This window comes from Lepisosteus platostomus, chromosome 1, assembly GCF_059453375.1.
Source record: "Lepisosteus platostomus isolate fLepPlt1 chromosome 1, fLepPlt1.hap1, whole genome shotgun sequence".
Lineage (NCBI taxonomy): Eukaryota > Metazoa > Chordata > Actinopteri > Semionotiformes > Lepisosteidae > Lepisosteus > Lepisosteus platostomus.
In genome coordinates this window covers 31,786,410-31,798,790 of record NC_142611.1, presented here as the reverse complement: position 1 = coordinate 31,798,790, position 12,381 = coordinate 31,786,410, and the positions used below count along the sequence as shown (strand labels likewise).

Sequence of the window (12,381 nt, the reverse complement as noted above, 5' to 3'; positions counted from 1 at the left end):
CCAGGGTAATACTTTGACTTTACAGCTTGTCCAAGGTCATTCAATATTAATACTATTAGGAATATCTTTGGTAAAGACTTTGATGCATAAAATATTTCTGCATAATTAAAATATTTATAATAAAGGTGGTAGGTTGTGTACTTTTGTCCAACTGAGCAATCTTGCTTTCATAAAATATACCAACTTTTTAATGTATAATGATTAACATGCTGTAATACACAGTTTAAATTCAAAAGTCTAAAGCGTATACAACTTAAATTCTTAATTGAATACAGATTGTCCCTCAGCAGTGATCAGGATTCGAAACCAGGTGTTTTCTGGTGACAACTCAAATGCTGTTCATGAGAGATTAAGCTTTATTAGCTCCACCTGGCGGTTTTACAAGGTGATTCTGGATACTATTAACATTATCTAATTTGCATATGGTATACCGCGGTATGACAGGAAATGAGCGTACCCGGCTAATTTTGAATGGCTGCATCTGTATGTATGCACTAATCTTAACATTCTAGACAAGATTTAAGTTCTAGCTTTGCCAACCCTTTTGTTTATGCTTAATTATGTATTATGTATATTGTAATCCACGAGCATATACAGTACAAAGTCAGAATCAGGGCAAACACTAGACGGGGAATGAGCCTAGTTTTGATTCGAACAATTAGTGCTGTGTCTGAAACTTTGTCTTTTCTACTGATAGCCAAAAGGGAGATCTGTGAGGAGAGCTCAGCATTGGAGCCCTTGTTACAGAAGGTGGCTTCCCCAGCACACAGAAGGGCAACAGCTCTGGCAATCCTGTCTGCACAATCATCACAAGAGGATTCTGTGACATCTCGGTCACGCTCTGTTTCACCAATTAAATCCAAAGACAAGGACTCTCTTCTCATTGGACTGTCAACAGGTTTGTTTGATGCCAATAACCCCAAGGTAAGACTTTACATCAAGGAATTTGCATAAAAGTGAAAATTAGTTCATATTGTAATTTGATGCTTCTGGCTTTCTAATGCGAAGTGGGGATACAGGCAGCCTCCAGAATGCTTTGCTTCATAGCTGGGCCGGTATTGTCCTTCGAGAGTTTGTGACTGTCCACCATTTAGTCCTAGACCTCTCAAAAAAACGGTGCCATATTTTTATTTTAGGCTTTTACTGTGATAGCTGTGTTAGTATTAGAAGGGAGGAAAAAGGACAATCTTTTTTATATTTAAGATTGAATTTTCAGGGATTAAATTTTATACTGAATGAACTACCCATTTTAGTCTTTAGGTGTGGCATTACAAATGTACCTAACTACATAACTGAATGTTCTAATTTGTGCTCTGTTTTATACATGTTATTTTTTTCCTTCACATACATTTCTTATGAGTATTTAATACTGAGAGGCATTTTAAAAACAGCAAATGCTACTCAATTCTTGTGTTGTTATTTCCATTTATTATTCCCTCACAACTGAATTCTTCATTGACAAAATTCTTTGTATCCTAAAGTTAGACATATTTTTGTTCTGGAAAACTTTAAATGGCAACAATGATAGTTCAGTTTAAAAGAGTTAATAGCTCTTAATAATTATGAGGGTACTTTAGCTTGGTTCAGGTGTTCTGTCTTGTTAGATTTTCTTGTAATTTTCTCCTGAGCATGTCAAAGAATTAAGGAACCTTTAGGGATAATGAGGAAAATCTCTGTTGTGCCAGAAAATGATCAGTTTATTATCTGTACGTATACATTATTTCTTCCTAGTTTCTTGAAAATTAATTACTTATTCTTATCAAAATTAAATCTGAAATAGTAGTTGTACACTCATAATAATGACTCATTGGACCCCATCTTTAATTTATTTTTTGTGCTTGGCCTGTACAAACAAAATGTAAGAATCCCTCACACCAGCCTAGACATTGTCTGTAAGTATTTATATGCTGTATTGCTAATGTTTTAGTTTCCGTTTCCAAGCTAAAACTCCTGAATATCACATAATTACAAATGAAAAAGAATTGGTTGCTTCAGTTTCATCAGTTAAGGATTTTGCCTAATTAAATTCCTGAGGCACAATTTACAGGTAATCACTAATCCTAGAATCTATTTAACTGTCCTTTCAGTCCTGTAGCATGACAAATGATATATTGTGCATGTAAATGGTTGTGCATTTATTTTTGCCTTTTGTTGAACAAGAAACCTTGACTTCTGTTCTTTTCGGTACATTGGAGAGCTCCTTCAATGTAATGAATAATATCCCAAACTTGTATCCTCTGTATATTCTTAGAAGAGTACACAAGCCTTTTAGCTCAAGCAATTGAAGTAATACACATTATTTAATATTTTAAAAATGTTTGCATACCTTTATTTTAATGTGACTTGGCACTACACGCAGTTATCCTGTGTTGTCATATGGAGTATAATCTGAGAGATTAACGCAGATGTTGTCATCCATCTGCTCTTCAGTCAGACATGTTCGGAACTTCAAACTCATGCTAGAAAAAGACGATTTGCATGGATACTTTAAACCAAAGAAGCTATTTTCATGACCACTCTGTGTATGATGTTGTATTTTCTGTACCAACAAAGTTCCAAAAATTCACAGCAGATTGATGGTTGGTTAGTGTGCAGCAAAAGGTAGCCATACTCAGTTATACTTTGTGGCTTTACGTGGGGGTTTGTTCACTGTGGATTTAGAGCCCCGGATTGAGGCTAGTGCATTGCCTTCACAACCACAGCTGTTCTGGCTAATTAATGACAAGCCGTAGCTGTGGGGGATCTTTAAGATACATTGAGCAGACCCCCAGAAGGGGAGGATCATTCCAGTGACAGTCCCAGAGGGGATTATGACCAAGCATAAGGCCGTCGTTTCTCCTTCATTTTTATTTTCTTTTTGCCTTTACCGCTGTGCATTTCCACCGGGGCATGCTGACCCTTGTACACAGGTTGAGTTTTTATTTTTGTTGTGGCCTAGCGCTCCCTGCTCTCCCAGACTGGACCCCATTAAATAGGGTAAGACCAGTCTGGTTACCGCTGTGCTAAGCAGGTTCTTTTTCCCAGGCTGGATCCCATGTGCACAGTGGCACATTTTTCTTTTAGCTTTTTTTGTTTTTCCTGCCTCTTTTTTGTTATTACCTCACACAGGTACCTCCACCCCCTCTTTTACTGTTACTTGCCGTGGGTGCTCCCACATCTGCATTGTTACAACTTCTACCAGAAATAAGTGGCTAAGCTTGGGTGTTTGACTTGTTCATAACTTGAATTAACAGTTTTAATGAAAGTTGTAATTATATAACCAATTCCTGTACAAATTGCCTTCTGGTAGGTAATACAATGATAATTCAAGAAACCAAGGGAAGTCTGAATTGGCTTTGCAGTTGCATTCTACCCTGTCATGGCTGGTGCTGTTTTTGTAAATAACTTCTTGACCATCATTGACGACAGGAAAAAAGTTCATTCTACCCAGAGAAAGCCATTAAGAATATGCATACAGAACGCGTCTCAGTCAGGAATCAAACGCAGGACCCAGGAACTGGGACACATCTATTACCAAGCCCATAGGTTGCTGTTTGTGCCTGTTTGTTTTTTTTGTGCTATAAAATGTAATACAGTAAACTTTGGTGATAATAATGGGTAATGGAATAATGGATAAATGTAGCACTGTTGATATTTTAATGCTTTCTCATAAAATTGTTTTAAATTAGTAGCCAGAGAGTTGTCACAAAGTATTTGAAGGCTCCTTTTAAATGTTTAACTTTCAGATGCTGAGAACATGCTCCCTGCCAGATCTTAGCAAGCTTTTTAGAACTTTTGTTAATAACAATGCAGATGCTCCAGATGACAATATTGAAATAGATGACATTGAGGATGAACCAATCAAAGCTGAAGGACATTCAGACTCTGAAGACACGTGAGCATGATGTCATTTTATCCTTTTTGTTTCTTTTTAAGTCTTTTAAAAATATAAAAAAATTTAACATACAATAGTAAGCTTAAAATGGGCAGCATAGTTGTTTTTAGCATAAACATTTTTGAATAATTGATCTTTTGATTATTTGATAACTTACTGCAAGTTATTTACCACTCTAATGGGAGTAAATAACTTGCATTTTCCTGACTGGGTGTAGTTTGCTCAATATCCTTGTTATTACCAATCTATATTCTCAGTAGAATAAACTTATTTTTAAATAATTCATTTGATATTATTTTTGTTACTGCATGTTTAATATATGAATATTTAGTTATTAAACATAAACAAGTAAAATGTATGTCTCCCTACATTGTGTTTGTCTTTTTTGAGACGTTTTGTAAGGTTGTTTTTCCTGCAATGATGCACAGCTTGCCAGTAAAAGATATTGTTTCTGATGTTTAATTCAGTATGTTTGAGGAGACATATGAAGACCTCCAAGAACTTCAGGCCTCCATGGAGAGACTGCTGCAGGAGCAGCCCAGTGAGGAATATAGCGAGGAGGATGAGGTTGGATTAAATGCCAGCCCCTCTGAAGATGCATTGGATGGAGTGGAGATTTTGGCTAATGGGTTTGACAGGGAAGAAAATCACCCTAGCATTGAGAGTGAACTCAATGAAGAGTGGCATTCTGGTAAGAAATGAGACCACATTTCCACTCAGAACATTTTAACAAAGTAGCTCTGATCTCCGTCAGAGTTTAAATTTGCTTACTAACAGTTTTAAATATTTAGTTTTTAAACCTTTCCCCCTTTATTTTAAGTGTTACATGGACAGACCATCAGCCTGGACCAATTTGAGGCCATAGCTACAGTTTTGTGCAAAAGTTGGGCACCCCTGGCCAAATTATATGTTTTGTTGATTTTCTAAGTGAAAAGAAGTTAACACAACCTGTGCAGCAAACAAACTTAAACTTGACATATTTCTGCAGATATTACTGTCTCACAGCCTCTTATCTCTGGGTCCATTTGACAGTGTGGGTGTGGGTTCTTGGTGGCTTTTCTGCTTTTGATCCAGTGTTTGACCGCTGGATCACGTGTCTCATTGGAAGGGAACCACAGCCTGAAAAGTACAGTTACTTGCAGCTGACTGGGTCCCGTAGTCCCAACAGAGGTTTCAGAAGAAGATGCACTCGGGTTTCAGGGGAAAATACGTTATGTCTCTCCACACCTCCTCGACTGCCTGGCACATTAGGTTTCTTGTGATGTACTCGTCAACCCATACAACCCCTACTTCCCCAGACAGACTTGAAGACCATTCCTTTGGGGTGCTCATCTGAGTGTCATCTCATTATCATGGGCATGTTTAGGTCAATGGCCTAGGCGATGGTGTCTAAAATGAGAGGTACGTTCCAGCTTACAGATCTCCCCTCCACCCTGCTCATCTGATCACAATTTATTGTTTCTGCAGTCCAGTAACTTGGACGTGATCTTGATGTCCATGCAGAGCATCATTATAAGCCTCCAGTTTTTTAGATCAGCCACATTCCCCCCCCCCCCCCCCCCCCTTGAAGAGCAGGACTTGAAGGGTCCAACAGTCCCTCAGCCTAGATGAAGGAAGGGTGCAGTGCAAGTGTCACTCCTGGCTTTGCCTTTGAACAGTGGGTTCAAAGACCAGAGAGAAGTAGTTGCAGATGGAAGGACTTACAACTGCGTTTTGTGTCTATTTTCCTGAGCCTGCCTATTTTTAAAAACCCTGTTATGTCATGACCAAATGAGGTGTCATAAATATACATACTGGAGCTGCATGTTTGCAATGTAATGTTGGGGAATTATTGCTGCTACTGTAATTTGAAGACTTCTTATGCTCAAAAACATGTGCCATGTATTTTTTAATTCCAAAGTCAATGTTTCAAATGCGATTAGGTAGTTTGACTCTTTTAGTAGCTAATTGATCCAAGGATCTCTTATTGCCATTTTGTCAAAGAGTGGCTTTAACAATATTGCTGGGTAGCCCGTTCCATATTCCCTCAACCTTTTTACTCAGATTAATTGCATCAGAATTCTAACAATCATCCATCCATTTTCTAAATTCTTTATCCACAGGGTCTCAGCAAGCAACAGGTATAGGGCAGGATATACACCAGAATGCCAGTACATGACAGGGCACACCCAAACAGAAATGGGCACACACTCAACTCCCAGTTTCATTTGTGGTGTCTATTATCAACTATTTGTTTAGGTACTATTTTTAATAGTAACTATAATTGCTTACACTTATATAGCACTTTTCTGGACACTCCACTCAAAGTGCTTTACAGGTAATGGGGACTCCCCTCCACCACCACTAATGTGCAGCATCCACCTAGATGATGCGACAGCAGCCATAGTGCGCCAGAACACTCACTACACATCAGCTATCAGTGGGAAGGAGAGCAGAGTAATGAAGCCAATTCATAGATGGGGATTATTAGGAGGCCATGATTGGTAAGGGCCAATGGGAAATTTGGCTAGGATGCCGGGGTTGCACCCCTACTCATTTTGAGAAACGCCCTGGGATTTTTAATGACCACAGAGAGTCAGGACCTCGTATTTATGTCTCATCTGAAGGACGGTGCTTGTTTACAGTATAGTGTCCCCGTCAACTATAATATATCTATAATTTAAGACCTCAATGTTCAGGCAAAGAATGTGATTGTTTAAATTGTTTCCTTGCTGTTTAGTCATGAACTAGCCTAGACACACACCTAAAGTTTTGCACATCAGGATTCAGAAACTTTTCTTTAACCTTTGTTAAATTTATGGACAAATAACCATTTGACATTTTTGACATTTTTTTACTGCCACAGCTCCAATTTATGTACACGTTCTGTGTACTATGAGTACTAAATATTCCTAAGCAAACATCTTCACTTCTTTACATATCTGGTATATCATCAGTCTTCATATACATCCAGTAAAATGTGAAAAGTAAAAACACCAGAACATCAGGATCCATGTCCAGTCAAAACAAATCCACACCATGCACCTCTGTACTCATGTCCCCTGACTTTGGTGTCATGTTGCATTGTTTGGCTGTATTTTGAAGTGTTAAAAGACCTAAGATGTACTGGTCTGATCTTCAATTACTTCTTGACATGAAACTGTACAACAAAACACTTTTTTTCCTGATCCTTTAGATATCACAGATGAAGAAGCAACAAGTGATGCTGATGATCAGGATAGTATATTCAGCCGCCTAGAAGAGCTGAGGTTCCATTTGGAGCAGGATATGGGATTTGAGAACTTCATTGAAGCCTATAATAAAATAAAGGTCTGTAGGAGGAAATAGAATTCCTTCATTGGCTTTTTTATGGAGTCAATTCAGTGAATAAAGATATTCAGGAACAAGTAGAGGTTAGTTCCACAGTAAAAAGTATAAAGAACTTTTCCACTTTGGCTATGATGTCTTCATTAGTTTATTGTTATTCATTTTACTTTCCAGTGTGAATTTAGCCTCTACTAGTTTCTTTACTACTTGCATGCAGATATGGTTCTTGACTGTAACCTCTTAAATATACGTTTATTGGAGTCATGATCCTTAACAGTACATTTTTTACAAAAGACACTTTGAATTATAATAAGGTAAGTTTAATAAACAGGATGGCATACATGCACATTGGTAATTATAGTGCATATGTAAAGGTAATTGGAAGTTAGGGACCCAGTTTAAAAAACATAAGTTATAAATTGAAATTTTGTTCCCAAGATTTTTGTAAATGACTAAAAGAAAGCCCAGCGAAATACAATCCATTTTATTCCAATACATTTTTTAAAATGTGTTTTGTATTTGGTGTGCTAGGCTATTCATGAAGATGAAGATGAGAATATTGATATTGGGTCAGATATCATACTTAATATTCTGGGAAGTGAACACCAGCACTTGTACCCCAAGATTCTTCAGCTTGTTATGGCAGATGGAGCCTATCAGGAGGGTGAGTTTGAATGTTTTTATAATTCATTTATAAATATGATAATTCATTTTAAACCTTTAAAATTTATTTTTCTGTCTTGACATATTTCCACCAACAGGGCTTGCATGCGAGACAGCCTGGAAGGGTAACCAAGGGTAACACCCCTCATAACAAGACAACCTTGACTTTGTCTTTAGTGGTCATATTCTTGTGTAACAGATACGAATGGGCTTTCAAATCTGTTTGTTGCTGTAAATTAGTTTGGTTTTCTCCAAAATTACTTTTGACAAAGTTCAAGTTAGTAGCTGTGCCAGCATGCAAAGGAACAAGTAAAGGTTTATTCTGTGCTGAAAAGAGAAGAAAAGAAACAAAACATTTCAGCTGTATAGCTTTCTTCAGATGTCAGGATGAGGTGTTAAATTTCAGGCAAAATACTTTAGGAATGATATTATAACGATGCCAATCTTAAAGGAAGAAGAGGTGGTTAGAAAGCTTAGTCTTGTGTTGTAACAGAAAGAATAAGGTTCTGGATCCCGAGATGAAGTTAAACAGATGAGTTTATTGCATGCAAGGAACAATTAAGCCGAAGTCTTGTTTCCCGCAAGAAACAACAAAACCGAAATATTGTTCAAGGTACCGGTACAAACTTTAGGTTTATATAGTCCTTCCTTGCTGCTTCTGACGTCATTCGTTATTATGGTAAAGGGGAGAGGTCAAGTGTTTCGCCAGTTTCCAGCCTTTTGGCCAAATGGTCAGGGATTAAGTCCCCAGGGGTTTTTCTAGCTGGCATCTGGAATCCTTATCAGTTAACCCCCTTTCCTGCCATAAACTCCTGTTGCTTAGAAGTCTAATCTTCATGCCGAGAGGACTTAAAGTTGACATCTGGTATCTTTCTTCACTTGGAACAGATCGCTGTGAAGAGATAGAATGCCGTTTTTGTGAAAGAAGGGGGCAGGTAGCCCAGGGAGGAGGGGAAGGAATAACAAAGATCTAGAAAAAGATTTAACAGAAGGCATAGTGGGACACAGCAGAAGTGGGTTGAAATTCAAGTAGGTAGCACGGTCTGCATGCGTAGGCTGCAAAGGAACAAGTAAAGGTTTATTCCATGATGAAAAGAGAAGAAAAGAAACACAAAGTTGTTGCCATAGTGAACGTTTAGCTGATGCCATGGTGGTTATGAGACAACCATTTGGAGGATATGTTGTGACAGTGGGCAGGCAGGTACATTCAGTATGCAAAAAACAATTTGTTGTGGTTAATGATAATGTTACTTATTTTGAGTCAACTCCATATTGTACTCGTGGTCAGAGCTCATCTGCAGGAAGTCACTAACATAGATTAGTCTGCCCATTCTGCCAAACTGAACCCATTTGAAAACTTCTGGAATCAGATGACTTGATTTTTTTAATGCAAACTTTGTAGAATTGTGTATTGAGCTTGTAAAGAATTCAGTACCTTTGCAGGCTAGCGAATACTATGCTACTGTATATTCATGAGGCTTCTGTTGACACTGTTATACAGTATGTTGTTTGCTTTGGGTAGTTCATTGACAAAAGAACTATACCCATTCTTGTGTGTTATTGGGAGAAATAAGGTAATGTCTGACTAGCAGTAAATACACAATTGTGGGAATACAATACAAAATGTTAAATATTCTGAACATTTGGTGATATATACCAGTAGCTGGACAAGATCTATGGATCAGTTATTTAATATCAAGAAAGCTAAATTAAGTGAAATAGATGTTACCGTTGATTATCATACCAAAGTATTATGACAAAATACTACTTTTTAATATTACATTTTTTTTGGTTTAAAATAATTTGCAATACCTAAAAAACATATACTCCATAAACATTTTTTGGCTAGACATTTTAAACAAGCTTGATGTACCAGAACGTTATATAAATACCTGTATTATAAATATGTATATATAAATGGAAGGGTTTTAATTAAGTCAATGCTAAAGGAAAATCTTTTTCGAGTTATAGAATTTAAGTTTTATACTGTTCAGACTTTTATCAGTTTTAAACTGTTTTACGTTATGTAAAATCTTAAATTAATATTGTTTTTCTTTACAAAAATAAAATGACTCCATTTGATATATATAAAAAAGGGTTATTATTATACTGAGGCTTGTTGTGATCGCAATTTGCTTTCTTCAGGTTTACTTCTGCATTTAGATAATATATATATTTTGCCTTAATGCAAATTTCAGCAATGTCTAAATTTGATTATAAAAATGTTTCACATATTGTATTGTAGTGGCTTTAAAACCATAGAGTATCATAATATATACACAGTATAGTTATACAGTATAAATCACACTACAGTTAATTGATCTACAGATGCAGCCATTCAAAGTGGGCGGTACAAACGTGTACCGCAGGCATTTCCCTACGTCATAATGCATCATAACGCGTCATACTGCAGTACGTGATTAGATGGCCAAAATGACCGACAAGGGCACTCGTGGTGCGTTGGTTGGTCGTGGAAAGATTTAATAATTTAATGTCTTTACTGTGCATGTTTTAACCTGCTTAGTATTTAATATTTATATGGAATTTTACAACTAAAGGGAATTTTTAGTAGCTGAGCATAAAAAGAAGAGGAGCATAATGCATCTGAAGGTCAGAAACGATATTAATTTAGGAACATAAACATATTACTGTATGTAAACTGTACTGTATATGGCTGGTTTTGGTAGTTTAATGAAAAAATTCACACTTCCATTTTTCACTAAACATTTTAAGCATCAAAGTTTTATAATATGGTCCCTAAATATGCAACTGCTGTATAGAATGAATTTTAATTTAAAAAAATGTCTTTAACATGAAAATTAAGCTGTTTACGTTCCTCTGCCTGAGAATATAGTCCCTCGTTGCTACGCAACGCAGAAACAATGCCACAAGTAACTAGCAAAGAGAGGACATTAGCTAGCCAATATGATAAAAGAATAAATAACTTTTTTTGTTTATTTCTTTAGCACATTTTATTGAACATTTCCATCCATTGTACAAGCACTGAAAAACTGTTCAATCCCTTTGGCATTTTCTTTTACTATAACAGACATTAAAACTCCCTTGCTTTTAACAGAGCGTTTCATAGTTTCTAACAATGAAAATGATTTAAACTGCGACACTTTTTTCATTCAACGAGAACTCAAAATATCACAAGGATCAACAGAGATCAAGAAAGACAACAGAAAAAGATGTGTATAAGATACTGTACATGGGAATCCAAGTTTTATCTACGCTAAGAAGTAGTCTTTACAATTTCTTCATCACACAGTGAAGTCAAAATTCCGGGATGTGCCTATATTAGAAAATATAGGACTTCTTCGAATGTATGTCAGGCAATCAGACTTCAGGACCAGAATTAGCCGTTTTATAATGGGGAATATAGTGTAAAATCCTGGGTTCGGTAAAATGTTTCAGGCATTCATGTGAAGGGCAACAGAGCTTTCATTGGCCGATTATCATTATCATCATTATTATTAATAATAATGTTTTATGAATATGTTTCAGGTGTGAAGAACATAAATCCCCAATGCAATTTCAACCAAACCTGTTCCCACACAGCCTGGCCCCACTGCCATTAGAATATACACAAAGCACTGAAATCTTTCGAGCTGACGATCGAGGTGTTTCCGTCAACACCTTTCAGCAGCACTCCCGTGCCCGGACGAGAGAAAGACACAAGACAAGCCCGCCAGCCCGAGAGAGAGCGAGAGAGAAAAGAGAGAGTAACACCAAGGGATGCGGAACTGGGGAACTATTTACATGGAAAACTGGCGATCTCCCCAGACTGTGTGCCCGTTTCACTGTTACCTGGATACCTCTTTATTTAGAACTCACTCTCCCCCCTGCCTGTCTGACTTTTTTTAATCCTTCTGTGCCCGGATTGCAGTGGGTAAGAAATTTTTCCAAGAAAAAAAGAAATTTCACCAGAGCCTCTTCTCTTCTTGTGTCTGATTTATAGTTTAGAAGGATTCAAGCAGGATTTTAGATTAAAGGCAGCGACCTCAATCAAGCCCAAATCATAATTGAACCCATTCAGAGTCTACATTACATTTTAGCGTTTCATTCTGAGCAGAAACCCTCACACCTGAAGAAGGCTTGCGTTTTCTCTCTTCTCTTTTAAACATGTGTACAATGCTGTAATACAGTTTAAAATAATTAAAAGTTTAAACAGTATCAACTAAACTCCATTAATATAAGTATCGAGTGGTATTAAATAAATACAGCTTTTTAGTATAGATTACACTTTTCTTAAACTTATTTAAAAAATAAAAACGATTACAATCTAATCTTTCCACCTTTGATCCCAAAATCCCAAGAAAAATAAATCTAAACCTGGAGAAAGCTATGCTGAAAGTTTATTAAGATACTTAGAAGGCAAATATAACAATTTATGTTGCATTTGTCTGATTGTGAATCAAAAAATAAATTTATTTAAACACGCGTTTGCGATTTAAATCAAAATGGGGTAACTCTCTCTCTCTCTTATTATCAACACTAGTTCAATTGTGGCTCTTCTCAGATACTGTAGTTCGGCA

At 36.7% G+C, this 12,381-nt stretch overlaps 1 protein-coding gene across 4 annotated transcripts in view; it reads left to right on the top strand.

Annotated features, from left to right (window-relative positions):
• The window catches only part of nek1 (NIMA-related kinase 1), a 108,846-nt gene that overhangs the window by 84,814 nt on the left and 11,651 nt on the right, over window positions 1–12,381 (top strand). For all 4 annotated transcript variants that reach the window (XM_088627818.1, XM_088627828.1, XM_088627837.1 and 1 more), the window contains 5 exons: window positions 698–924; window positions 3,726–3,874; window positions 4,342–4,565; window positions 7,050–7,183; window positions 7,712–7,844. In XM_088627818.1, coding sequence (XP_088483944.1) covers window positions 698–924; window positions 3,726–3,874; window positions 4,342–4,565; window positions 7,050–7,183; window positions 7,712–7,844 — 867 coding nt within the window. The remainder of the gene's footprint in view (window positions 1–697; window positions 925–3,725; window positions 3,875–4,341; window positions 4,566–7,049; window positions 7,184–7,711; window positions 7,845–12,381) is intronic.